At 38.0% G+C, this 14,103-nt stretch overlaps 1 protein-coding gene across 1 annotated transcript; it reads right to left on the reverse strand.

Moving 5' to 3' along the window:
- Positions 1-2,322: 2,322 nt before the first annotated feature.
- Positions 2,323-6,311, reverse strand: ORM1 (orosomucoid 1). The gene is made up of 6 exons (XM_051979979.1): positions 6,164-6,311; positions 5,481-5,623; positions 4,350-4,420; positions 4,121-4,228; positions 3,589-3,692; positions 2,323-2,491 (listed from the first exon to the last, which is right to left on the reverse strand). Exons 1-6 carry the CDS (start codon positions 6,272-6,274, stop codon positions 2,405-2,407), a joined length of 624 nt encoding a protein of 207 aa, XP_051835939.1. The 5' UTR covers positions 6,275-6,311; the 3' UTR covers positions 2,323-2,404.
- Between the last annotated feature and the right edge of the window lie 7,792 nt (positions 6,312-14,103).

Raw genomic sequence — 14,103 nt, forward strand, 5'->3', positions numbered from 1 at the left:
AGCCACATACACAGAGACTGGGGCCACAGTCTGAGCTACTGTGCAAGGCTAAGCTGGCTAAAGCAGAGAGTAAGCAGTATTGCTAGTTCAATTGGGATCAGATCCAGTGGAGCTGGGATTGATGCTTCCCGGTGGACGTGGTCCCTGAGCTAGATTTGAGGGAAGAGGAACATTTCAACAGATAGAAATGAGGAGGGAGAATATTACAAGTATGGGACAGGGACACTATGGATGCATGAATCCTCTCCAGGGAGAGATCACAGAATCACAAGATTTCTAAGGTAGAAGGGAATTTGGAACTAATTTAATCCAAGCAACACTAGGACAGTAGCATTTTCCTCAGACCGCTCTAAAGGCCAAGTATGTTTCATTTTCCTCCTCTCCCAGGGTTCTCTGGTACCATTAAGGAATCTGCCATTGGCTCAAGACCCCATTGATTGGGTTCTTCCAACCTTTGGGATCCCTAGCACTTTAGTTCCATTTAACCACTTAGAGAGCATTTCTTGGTTCTGGAACTGCAGGAAACAAATGAAACAAATAAAAATCCCAAGCATTTTTCTTGGGGTCAGAGTACCTAAGGGGAAGGGGAGGGCAATGTCTCTCCTCCCTCCCCCCCATCCCATTCAGCTTAGTGTCTGGCACTTACACTGTGATTGAACAAGACCTTTATCCCTGCATACCACCAACAAGGAGAGAAAATCTCTGTGAGGTATATTTAAAGCCAGTTCCAGATATGTAGCCATTGGAAAGAGCTTTCTCCCTCATTTGGTAGGGGGACATAGCATATCTTCTCCCAAAAGCAGATGCTTAGCATCTCCCACATGGATAGCTCCATTTTAGATGATCCAATCATGCATCAAAGCATAATTATACCAGAAAAGACTCCCTACTAAAACACACAATAGTAATTCATACTGGTTTGAAACTCTTCAATGAAGGGTAATCTATACCCTGCAAGGGATCTGGTTCTAATTTTTGCATACCTTCAAATAAGAGCAAGTTTCCCTTACATTAGGCCTACATTTGTCCCTATAAAAAAACTACTCATTGATCTCAAAAACCTTACAAGTAATACCCAGGGGTTGACAAAAATCTCCTTTGGAACCCCAGCAAAAACTTGGGCATGGTCATTGTCAAAGAATTCAGAACTGAGAGCTTTAGAGATCATTGAGTGTTCTTCTATCTAGTCATGTTATACAAAGAGAAACTGAGGTCCAATCAATCAGCCATTTCACAAGCGTTTTTTAAGGGCCTTCTTTATCCCAGGCACTATGCTGGGTACTAGAGTGTTAGAGGAAGGTAAGAATAGAAGGGTCCCTCCCTGACTTCTGCTCTCAGCTTAATGTCACTAGCTGTGTGACTTTGGACAAAAGAGAAGGGTTCCTTAGGCATGGGCACTATGGTAGAATTTACGAATATTATCTGGAAGGTAGGTGCTGCTAGTAGTTCCATGTTACAGTTGAGAAAACTGAGGCAGATAAAGGTAGAGGGGCTTGCCCAGAATCCTATAACTAGTAAGTAGTTGAGGATGGATTTGAACTCAGCTGAGTCTTGCTGACTCCAGGTCCCTCTCATCCCCTCATCTACCTCTCTAGCTGCTTCTTAGTCTCTTTTCCTTCTCTGCGATTCAGATTTTCCCAGTTAAAAATCTCAACCGAGTAACAGATTATAAGAGAATAGAATTTTTACTGTGGTCTCGTGGCCAAAATTGAAATCTGAGTTGGTTAAATCATAGAATTAGAGAATTTCTGGAGGTTATTTAGACCAATTGATGAAGGTACTTGAAAAGAATCCCACTAAAATAAGACCAATGGTCATCCCAACTGTCTTGGAGCTCTCCAAGCAAGGGGAATCCACTCCCTCCAAGGCCCCTTATTCCATTTTTGGATAGGTTTTCAGAGAGGAAACATAGGAAGTTTCTCCTTAAATCAAGCCTAACTCAGCCCCTATAAAACTGCTCTTCACTAATTTTAAGTCATGCTGGGAGGTTAAGCAACATTTCCCTCAAGGCCCAGGCCCAGAGCTGGGCGTTAGTCATGGGATTCAGAACAGGTGGTAGCCTTAGATAGCAAAGTGTGATTTTTGCATCTAATTTTGGTATATATGTGAAAACAGATCCAGAAAGTGAAAGGGACTTGCCCAGAAGTTGAGACAAGATTAGACTCCTTTTTCCTCTGATTCCAAATCCAGTGTCCTAGATCCCATGCCAGCCACTTATCTCCTGCAGGAGCTTTGTCCCCCGGGGCAAGTCTTAATTACATCATAATGCAAATGTTGGTGGGACCAATGGAATGTAAATAAATAAAAGTTCGTTGCTTTGGCTTGGAGTAAAGTGATTGTGTTTATTTAACTGGTCTCTTGGTTGATTGACAAGGGAGTCCCAGAAGAGCAGGGCCATTCTGGTCTAGGAGAGCTCTTCTGTTCTGAATCCATCCTTGGCTTCCTTTCTTTCCTCCTGATTGTGCTCCTTCTCCAACAGCTCACACTTATCCTGGGGGTGGGATAGGTAGGAAAGTTAGGTAAGAAGTATATCCTGGAAGCTGGAAACACTGACCAGGCCAAGGTGAAAGCTGCTGGTCCGGCACAGGGGAGATCCAGCTCCATCCAGTCCAGGCTCCCGGGGCACATCAATCTCTTGGCCAGGAGAAAAGGCCCAAGTACTACATTCTTTTAAACCTCCTGCATCTTAAGGGGCTTGCAACTCAGGCCTCTATCTTCAGCTACTCCAGGACATCTCCTCCTACCTGTTCTGCTGGACCCTCATTGTGGACCTTCAGCTCTTCTTCCTGCCTCACCTCTTCCAGGCAACAAGATCGGCCAATTCTACTTCAACAGTAGTTGAAGTTGAGTAGTCTCTGCTTCATCTTCTCCATTTCCATTCTTCCCATCCTTACCCAAGTCTCACCATCTCAGCCTCTAATTGGTTTCCTTGCCTCTAATTCCTCCCCTTTTCAGTTCATCTTCCCCACACTTAGCCACCTAAGTGAATTTCCTTTGGGTAAAAACATCATTTTCCCCTATTCAACAAACTCTTTATAACCTCTAGGAACAAATATGGACTCCTCTTTTGGGTGTTTAAAGCTCACTGAAATATGGTTCCATTCTACCTTCCTGATCCCCTTAGACATTATTCCCCTTGCCACTCTCTAGTCATCTATCCTTTTCCTTTTGGTTGCTCCCCACATATAACCCTTCGTCTCTGCTCTCTGAATTTGCCCTGGCTGCTGTAGCCCCTTCCCAGAAGCCATCTCTCATCTCTGATTTTCCTCAAGACTCAGCTCCAGCATCTCCTTCTTCCTAAGGTCTCTCCCGGTCCTCCAGACTCTCTAAGATTACCCTGTGTCTGTTTTATAGGTGTCTAACGTATTGCTGCATGAGGTCTATGTACTGCTTTGTACTTTTTCTTCAGCACCTGTAGTGAGTACTTAATTAATGACCTTCTGCTTATTTGTTTGATTGCCCTCCAGCCCACCTCACAATAAGTTGCCGGATTTAGAGATCAAAAGCATGGGGTGGTTTATGTCACTGACCCTGCTCCATCCCCCTTGCCTCCTTGGCTTGACCTCTGCTCCAGCCTCTGAGCTTTACCTTGCTCGAATCCGTGAACAAAAACTCCTTCTCTTGGTAGCCCAGGCACTTGGCCAAATTTTGGAATTCTTTCAGCCGCTCCTCAGAGGCTTTCTGGGTCCGAACTTTGGGAGGTAGAAGGAGGAGCGTCAAGAACAGTAAAAAGCCTCGTGGAGGAGATTACAGTAGCCAGTAACAGCACAGTACAATGCAGTAGTGGGATGGATGGAAGTGGACAGTGGACTCTGACTGGGGACTGAAGCAATGAAGTTTGGAAAGCATAGAGGGGTCTGGTTCATGGGCTAGAGCTAGAGATAGGAGGTTAGAGTTGGGGGCCCAATGGGAGAAGACCCTTGGATAGTTTGGGTGTCTGGGCAGTCATGGAAGAAGCACAGGATTTGGAGCTCTAAGACACCCTTGAGGCCAACTAGTCTGGCCGCTTGCTATGATTGAGAAGGTCCCCAGATCCCACATGTATTAAATAGCAGCTCTTGTACCAGAACCTCCATCTCTTGCCATTTGCTTTCACCTGGATTCCCTGAAGAAAACGTACCAGAAAGAGACAATCCTGGCAGAACTGTTTCATTTGCAAAGTAGACAAAATACAAGGCATTCAGGTCCTGGGTCAGTGCAATTTGGGCAGAATGCGTCGTAATTGAGTCTGGTGGGAGAGATGGAAAGTCCACTGATTGCCCCTAATCTTTCCCTGTGGGCTAAGCAGAAGCCACACTTTGCCTTCCCACCATCTCTTGCTCAGCCCAGGGCCCTATGGGATATCTTACCATTCTTAAAAATAGTCCCATTGGTTCTGTTGAAGGAGAGCTCAAAGTCCTGATACACACACTTGTCACCACTAAAACAAGAGATGTTCCATATAATGTCATCCATTGAGAAGAACATCAGAGTCATATAATCCAATCCCTCCACAAAGCACAAGATAGTCAAGCCACAACATGGGTCTTTTTCCTCTCAGTTGTGAGAAATGAATATTTCTCTCTTAACTTTAAAAGTAATTATTGTATTAGCTTTTCTACTTCCTCAAGTAGAAATCATCCAGTGTCGAAATCTCTTAGAGATTTACCCAGGCTGAGATCTAATCAGATAATAAAAGAAATTCTAACTTTGGACTAATGGATATATTCCTAGTCATTGTGCTTGCTCAGACAGGTCTGGGGAAAGGTCCCTATTATCAAGACAGGTGATGCAGAAATTGATGTCTCTTTGACTAAGATATAAGTAGTCTAAGTCATGCACCTCGAGACCTTCATTTTCATATAACCCACATCTCCCATTGTGTTAATTCAAGTTGATTTCCATTTCTCAGGAACAACTACTCTTTCAAAGGGCATACAAAAGTGATCCCACAGCCATTAGAGGTTTTTTTAGTTTAAAAAAGATGGGCAAATGACCATCCTTTTATTAGTAATCTGCTGGCCTAATTAAAAAATTACTAAATTATCCAGAACTTTTAAAATTATCGTATATTGTAGGATAGGGAAATTCAAAAGGGAGGAGACTAAGGAGATGAGGGGAATGAAAATATTAGAGAAGAGCTACCCAGAACTGGTATGTGGAACAGGAGAAATGACTCCTACTGCTATGAACTTTAAGATTTAAAATTTAAAATTTAAGATTTAAGATTTGCCCACACTAAGCTGGGTGGGCAAGCATAATTCTCCCCATTTCATAGGTGAAGAATCTGAAGCTCAGATCATTGCAGGGACCTGCTCAGCTCTGCCCATTTGATAAGTGGCTGAATTAGGACTTGAGACAGCTCTTCAGTTGCCAGGGCTACTAGTCTTTCTGCCATGTCACTAGAGGAAGACCTGGAGTTGAGAATAGGCTGAGACATCAAGGAGGGGAAGTGACCTGATTTTTCATTGCGCCTTTTTCCAGTTTCCTGGAACTCTTACATGGTATTGTACTCTTTTGCTAGAATTGTGTCTTCAGTCTTATTGGGGATCAAGTAGAAGAAAGATGCCTGGAGACTGTGGGCCTCTTCTTTGTATGGACGGTACTCAAATACGGAGGAAACGAAGTACCACTTGCCAGACAACTGGAGAGACAACAGACGGTGGTTGTTAATACAGAACCTGGACTGGGCTGGGGTAATACCAAAAATCAGAGCCAAGAACTTCTTTCTCCTGGGGACGCCTTGGCTGCCACCCCCCGGGCACTGTAAGTGTGAACTGTGAGTGCTGCCCAAGGCCCTGGCCATCCTGCTGCAGGTACTGATCACATCCTCCTGCCAGCCAGTGAGGGTGAGCTGGGGACCAGGCTACTTCCAGGGCCTAGATACAGATGCAGCCAACTGTGGGCCAGGACAGAGCAGCTTTGGGATTGGCAGAAAGACTTCTGCTTCTGTCCCAGTGGAGACTCTGGAAAGCCCATGAGAAAAGGGAGCCACAAGGAGAATAAAAAAACTCCCCTACCTGAAGGAAGGGCCCACAATTCTCCCGCTCAATGAAATTGGGAAGGTCTCGGCGCTGGTCTAAGAGTCGCAGTCAGCCATTGGTTGGTCGTCCAGTCCCCTCCCTCTAGGGCCAGAGGACCTTTCTGCATAGTCCAACCTTAGCAAGGAAGGGAGAGCACTCACCTGGTCTAGGATGGTGTCATTGAAGGCCGGAGTCACACTGATGCAGTCTGGCAGTTGACACATGAGCAGAGGCGCAAGGCTCAGGACGAAAAGGGTCCAGCCCAGTAGCATGACTGCGGGGGACGAAGGCTCAGGAGGCTGGAGCTGCGTCTCAGGGGAATGGGGAACTGAAGCCGAGTCTGACTTTATTACCGGTGGGAGGGCCTTGACCTCAGGCCTGCTCTGGGCACGATGGCTCCTTTATGATGCAATCAGGTATATGTTTGGGAAATTGCTCGGCCAAAAATTACCTTCTTTCCCCAAACTGAGTCTTGCATAAAATGTAAAAGCCCCGATGTCCTAACTACTCTGATAATAACTAATAACAATAATAACTAGTGGTGGGCAGTGTTATGCACTTTAGTAACACTTAGAAAACACTTTCATGATGCCCTTCACCTAGTAAGTATTTAATTTTTTTTTGAATTGAGTTAATATCTTTTACTTCCACTGATCTTCATAAAAGAGTTGGAGGTCACAAAAGCTCCCATGTCTATATTGTTTCAAGATTATAGGAACTCTTTCTTTAAAACAGTTCTGTGAATCTCAGATTCTTTACCCATGAAATGGGGAGAATTATACTTGCCCACTTCAGAGCTTTTTTAAATCTTAAAGTTCCATAATTTTGGGAGTTATTTCTCCTGTTCTACATACTAAGGAAGAGCTTCCTTAATATTTTCACTCTTTTTCTTACTCCCCCTGCCATCTCCTCCTCTTTGAATCTCCCCTAATCTGAAATAAATAATAATTTAAAAGGCTCAAGAGACATAGTTTCTGAGTAATTTAGTGATTTTTAAATTTTGTATGGCTCACAAGCTAAGAATAGTTTTTAAATTTTTAAATAAAGTTTTATTTTGCATTTAAAAATGTAAATTAAAAATATAAAACATGTAAATAAATAATATATAAATTTTTATATGAAATATATAAACATATAAAATATAAATTTTAAAAAAAACATTTTCTGCTCACAAGGGCCTTACAAAAACAGGCCATGGCTAGATTTGGCCCTTAGCCTGTAGTTTGCTGACCCCTGCCAATGCTTTTCTTTGAGCAAACTGAGCTGCAAAGAAGTCATGACATGTCTGAACTGACAAAAATAACAAAGATAGTAGCATATTTGGGATTCAAATCTAGGGCTCCTGAGTGCTCTTTGCTTTTCTTCACTACTGATGGTGAAATTCATTCATGATTTCTCCCATTCATTATGTTAAAGACATGATGGGGGACTGCTGATAATTCTTGGCACAGAGGAGCTTCATAAATAAAATTACTTGTTAGATTGAATAGACACTCAGTAATTAGCAGCATTAAATACATAAAGAGGTGCTGTTATCAGCATAGTCTTATGATGGTTATTCAATACTTGAAATATATTTCTATATTCTATGTATTCTATATTCAACAGTAGCAATGAACTCTCTATTCATCATCCCATTTGATGGGGCCCTATGAGGCAGTTACTGTAGGTCTTCTTTACCTCCATTTTACAGATAAGAAAACTAAAGAAGATACAACATGAAAATTTTTGGAATAAACAATAGATTTCAATACTGGTCATATACTCTTTTTTTTTTTTATCAATTAACATTTCTTTTTCAATGAACAAATGTCAAGTCATAAGTAAAAAGGAAAGGAAAACTCTTGCAACAAATAGAGTAGCTAATTCCATTCAATAAACATTTATTAAGTATCTACTATGTGCTAAGCACTATGCTAAGCACTGGAAATGCAAAAAGAGGCAAAAGATAGTCCCTGCTCTTGAGGAGCTTACAATCTAATGGGAGAGGATAACACACAAATAAATATATACAAAGCAAGCTAGATATAGAATAAATAGGAAATAATTAACACAAGGAAGATACTGGAATTAAGAAGGGTTGGGGAAAACTTCCTATAGAAGATGAGATTTTAGTTGGGAATTTAAAGAAAGCCAGGGTAGTAAAGCAAAACAATGTCCAATTTTTTTTCAGCCATGTCCAAAAAGACATGCTTCATTCTAGTCAGGAGGACCTGAGTTCAAATACAGCCTCAGGCACTTATTAGCTGTGTGATCCTCAGTAAGTCACTTAATCCTATTTGCCTTAGTTCTTCATCTATAAAAAAATCCAATATTTTAGCCAAGAAAACTCCAAATGGGGTCGAGGAAATGTCAGACACACTTGAAACAATTCAACAACCTTGAGTATCACTTTTTTGTCAAGAGGTAGACAGTGTGTTTCATCTTTCATCCTTTGGAATCATTATTGGTCATTGTATAGTTCAGAGTTCTTAAGTCTTTGAAAGTTATTCATTTTTCAATGTTTTTAGTGTATAAATTGGTCTGCTGATTTTCACATACTTTACAATAGGTCTTATGATTCTTTTCACATTCTTCTTTTTTTTTAAATAACATTTTATTTTTCAGAAATTGAACAAGCTATCAGTAAACTTCCTAAGAAAAACGCTGCAGGACTAGATGGATTTACAAGTGAACTTTACCAAACATTTAAAGAACAATTAGTTCCAATATTATATAAACTATTTGGAAAAATAGGTGAAGGAATTCTAGAAAATTCTTTTTATGATACAGATGTAGGTGCTGTTACCTAAACCAGAAAGAGACAAAATAGATAAAAAGAATTCTAAATCAATTTTCCTAATAAATATTGATGTAAAAATCTTAAACAAAATATTAGCAAAGAGATATAACAACTCAACACCAGGATGACATAATATGAACAAGTAGGATATATACATTCAGAACCCACAGTCCTTTCTTTGGATGCAGATGGCTCTCCATCACAAGTATATTGGAATTGACCTGAATCACTTTATTTTTGAAAACAGCCATGTCCATCACAGTTGATCATCACATCATCTTGTTGTTGCTATGAATATAGCTATGTGCTCACATAGCTGATTCTACTCACTTCACTTGGCATCAGTAAGACTCTCCAGGCCTTTCTGAAATTAGTCAACTGATTGTTTCTTATAGAACAATAATATTTCATTACATTCATATACCATAACTTATTCAGCCATTCCCCAACTGATGGGCATCTACTCAATTTACAATTCCTTACCACTGTTGCTATAAATAGTTTCGCACATGTGGGTCCTTTTCCCTTTTTTATGATCTTTTTGGGACACATACCAGTAGAGACATGATTCAGGGCTTTCAATATCAGGAAAACTATAACTATAACTGACCATATCAATAACAAAACTAACAAATTATATGATTAGCTCATTATATGCAGAAAAAAATTGACAAAACACAATACCCATTTCTAATAATGGTGTACAGTCTCAGGCACTTACTAGCTGTGTGACCCTCAGTAAGTCACTTAATTCTATTTGCCTTAGTTCCTCATCTATAAAAACAATCCAATATTTTAGCCAAGAAAACTCCAAATGGGATCATGGAGAGCGTAAGAGCATAGGAATAAATGAAGTTTTACTTAAAATGATAAGCAGCATCTATCTAAGACCATCAATAAGTACTATATGCAATGAGGATAAGCTAGAAGCTTTCCCAATACAATCAGGGATAAAACAAGCTTGATCATTATTACCACTATTATTTGAGGTTGTTCTTGAAATCTTAGCTTTAGCAATAAAAGAAGAAAAATAAATTGAAGGAATTAGAGTAGGTAATGAAGAAACAAAACTATCACTCTTTGAAGATGATATTTTGATATACATAGAGAATCCCCAATCAACTAAAAAACTACTAGAAATAGTTAATAGCTTTAGCTAAGTTGCAGTATATAAAAGAAACCCACATAAATTATTGGCAATTCTGTTTATTACCAACCAATCTCAGCAGCAAGGGATAGAAAGAGAAATCCCATTTAAAATAGTTGTAGATGATTTAAATACTTGGAAGTCTACCTGTCAAGACAAAGCCAGAAACTATATGAACACAATTACAAAACTTTTCACACATATAAAGTTATATCTAAACAACTGGAAAAATACCAATTGCTCGTGGGTAGGCCAAGCTAATATAACAAAAATAACAATTCTACCCAAATTAATCTGCTTATTCAGTGCCATATCACTCAAATTGCCAAAGAATTCCAACTTCTGGAATAAGAACTCAGTAACTGACAAAAATTGCTGGGAAAATTGAAAATAGTATGATAGAAATTAGGCATTGTTTAAAATTGAACATTCTATATCAAGATAAGATTTTAATGGGTTCACAATTTATTTTCTTTCCTTATTTTTTATTAAAGCTTTTTATTTACACATGCATGGGTAATTTTTTCAACATTGACTCTTGCAAAACCTTTTGTTCCAAATTTCTCCCTCCTTCCCCACCCTCTCCCCTAGCTGGTAGGTAGTTTAATACATGTTAAATATGTTAAAATATTTGTTAAATCCAATATATGTATACATATTTATACAATTATCTTGCTGCATAAGAAAAATAAGATCAAGAAAGAAGAAAAAGAAAAACTGAAAAATAAAACAAAATGCAAGCAAATAACAGCAGAGAGAGAATGCTATGTTGTGTTCCATACTCCGTTCTCATAGTTCTCTCTCTTGGTGTAGATGGCTTTCTTCATCATTGAACAAGTGGAACTGGTTTGAATCATCTCATTGTTGAAGAGAGCCACATCCATCAGAATTGATCATTGTACAGTCTTATTTTTGCTGTGTATAATGATCTTCTGGTTCTGCTCATTTCACTTAGCCTCAGTTCATATAAGTCTCTCCAAGCTTCTCTGAAATCATCCTGCTGGTTGTTTCTTACAGAAAATAATATTCCATAACTTATTCAGCCATTCTCCAACTGATGGGCATCCACCCAGTTTCCAGTTTCTTGCCACTACAAAGAGGGCTGCCACAAACATTTTTGCACATGTAGATCCCTTTCCTCCTCTAAGATCTCTTTGGGATACAGGCCCAGTAGAAATATTGCTGGGTCAAAGGGTATGCAGTTTGATAACTTTTTGAGCATAGTTCCAAATTGTTCTCCAGAATGGTTGGATCTGTTCACAGTTCCACCAACAATGTATCAGTGTCCCAGTTTTCCCACATCCCCTCCAACATTCGCCATTATCTTTTTCTGTCATCTCGGATAATCTGAGAGCTGTGTAGTATCTCAGAGTTGTCTTAATTTGCATTTCTCTGATCAATAGTGATTTGGAGCACCTTTTTATGTGAATACAAATAGTTTCAATTTCTTCATCTGAAAATTGTCTGTCCATATCCTTTGACCATTTTTCAATTGGAGAATGGCTTGATTTCTTATAAATTAGAGTGAATTCTCTATATATTTTGGAAATGAGGCCTTTATCAGAACCTTTAACTGTAAAAATGTTTTCCCAGTTTATTGATTCCCTTCTAATCTTGTTTGCATTAGTTTTGTTTGTACATTTTTAATTTGATATAATGGGCTTTAGTTCTTATTTGGTCACAAATTCCTTCCTCCTCCACAGATGTGAGAGGTAAATTATCCTATATTCTTTTAATTTGTTTATAATATCATTCTTTATGTCTAGATCATGAACACATTTCGACCTGATCTTGATATACAATGTTAGGTGTGGGTCTATGCCTAGTTTCTGCCATACTAGTTTCCAATTTTCCCAGCAGTTTTTGTCAAATAGTGAATTCTTATCCCCAAAGCAGGGGTCTTTGGGTTTGTCAAATACTAGATTGATATAGTCATTGACTATTTTGTTCTGTGAACCTAACCTATTCTACTGATCAACTTTTCTATTTCTTAACCAGTACTAAATGGATTTATTTTGTATCCTGCAATTTTGCTAAAGTTGTAGATTACTTCTAATCATTTTTCAGTTGATTCTCTAGGGTTCTCTAAGTATATTATCATATCATCCTGCATATCATCTCATTGCCTACTCTAATTCCTTTAATCTCTTTTTCTTCTCTTATTACCAAAGCTAGCATTTCTAATATAATATTGAATTGTAATGGTGATAGTGGGCAACCTCGTTTCATCCCTGATCTTATTGGGAATGGCTCCAGTTTATTCCCATTACATATGATGCTTGCTGATGGTTTTACATAAATGCTACTGACTTTTTAAGGAAAAGTCCATTTATTCCTATACTCTCTAGTGTTTTTAATAGGAATGGGTGTTGGATTTTATCAAATGCTTTTTCTGCATCTATTGAGATAATCATATGATTTTTGTTAATTTGGTTATTGATAAAGTCAATTATGCTAATAGTTCTCATAATATTAAACCAGCCCTGCATTCCTGGTATAAATCCTACTTGGTTGTGGTGTATTATCCTGGGGATGATTTTCTGTAATCTCTTTGCTAATATTTTATTTAAGATTTTTGCATCAATATTCATTAGGGAGATTGGTCTATAATTTTCTTTCTCTGTTTTTGTCATAACTGGTTTAGGTATCAGTACCCTGTCAGTGTCATAAAAGGAATTTGGTAGGAGTTCTTCATTACCTAGTTTTTCAAATAGTTTAGATAGCTTTGGAGTTAATTGTTCTTTAAATGTTTGATAGAATTCACATGTAAATCCATATTGCCTGGGGATTTTTTCTTAGGAATTTAATTAATAGCTTGTTCTATTTCTTTTTCTAAATTGGGACTATTTAAGTAATTTATTTCCTCTTCTATTAATCTGGGCAATCTATATTTTTGTAGGTATTTCTCCATTTCGCTTAGGTTGTCAAATTTATTGGCATAAAGTGGGGAAAATAACTCCTAATTATTGCTCTAATTTCCTCTTCATTGGTGGATAGTTCTCCCTTTTCATTTTTGAGACTAACAATTTGATTTTCCTCTTTCTTTTTTCTAATCAAATTAACTAAAGGTGTATCTATTTTGTTGGTTTTTTCATAAAACCAATTCTTAGTTTTATTTATTAATTCAAAAGTTTTTTTTTTAAACTTTCAATTTCATTGATCTCTCCTTTTATTTTTAGAATTTCAAATTTGGTATTTGATTGAGGGGTTTTAATTTGTTCTTTTTGTAGTTTTTTTAGTTGCAAGCCCAATTCATTGATCTTCTCTTTATCTATTTTATGTTAAGTAAGCATCTAGAGATATAAAATTTCCCCTTATTACTGCTTTGGGCTGCATCCCACAGATATTGGTATGTTGTCTCATTATTGTCATTCTCTTTGATGAAATTATTGATTGTGTCTATGATTTGCTGTCTCACCCATTCCTTCTTTAGGATGAGGTTATTTAGTTTCCAATTACTTTTTGGTCTATTTTCCCGGCCTTTTATTGAATGTAATTTTTATTGCATTGTGATTTGAAAAAATGCATTTACTATTTCTGCCTTTCTACATTTAATTTTGAGGTCTTTATGACCTAATATATGATCAGTTTTTGTATAGGTTCTATGAACTGCTGAGAAGAAAGTGTACTCCTTTCTATCTCCATTCAATTTTCTCTAAAGAGCTATCATATCTAGCTTTTCTAGTATCCTATTTACCTCTTTAACTTTTTTCTTATTTATTTTGTGGTTTGATTTATCTAGCTCTAAGAAAGCCAAGTTGAGATCTCCCACTATTATACTTTTGCTGTCTATTTCTTCTTGCAACTGTCTTAACTTCTCCTTTAGGAATTTAGATGCTACACCACTTGGTGCATATAGGTTTAATATTGATATTGCTTCATTATTTATGGTACTCTTTAGCAAGATATAGTTTCCTTCTTTATCTCTTTCAATTAAATCAAATTTTGCTTTTGCTTGATCTGAAATCAGGATAGCTACCCCTGCTTTTTAAAAAAATTTCATCTGAAGCATAATAGATTTTGCTCCAGCCTTTTACCTTTACTCTGTATATATAGCTCTGCTTTAAATGTGTTTCTTGTAAACAACATATTGTAGGATTCTGATTTTTAATCCAGTCTGCTATCTGCTTATGCTTCACTCCATTCACATTTACAGTTAAAACTACTAATTC

The sequence above is a fragment of the Antechinus flavipes genome, chromosome 2, assembly GCF_016432865.1.
Source record: "Antechinus flavipes isolate AdamAnt ecotype Samford, QLD, Australia chromosome 2, AdamAnt_v2, whole genome shotgun sequence".
In the NCBI taxonomy this organism is placed as follows: domain Eukaryota; kingdom Metazoa; phylum Chordata; class Mammalia; order Dasyuromorphia; family Dasyuridae; genus Antechinus; species Antechinus flavipes.

What these genes read in the sequence shown, in the direction of transcription:
- ORM1 (XM_051979979.1), bottom strand. Translation starts at nt 6,274, where the DNA reads ATGCTACTGGGCTGGACCCTTTTCGTCCTGAGCCTTGCGCCTCTGCTC. An exon ending in ATGACACCATCCTAGACCAG is followed by an intron (nt 5,624 to 6,163) that starts GTGAGTGCTCTC and finishes TTGTCTCTCCAG; the next exon opens with TTGTCTGGCAAGTGGTACTT. An exon ending in GCAAAAGAGTACAATACCAT is followed by an intron (nt 4,421 to 5,480) that starts GTAAGAGTTCCA and finishes CTCTTGTTTTAG; the next exon opens with TGGTGACAAGTGTGTGTATC.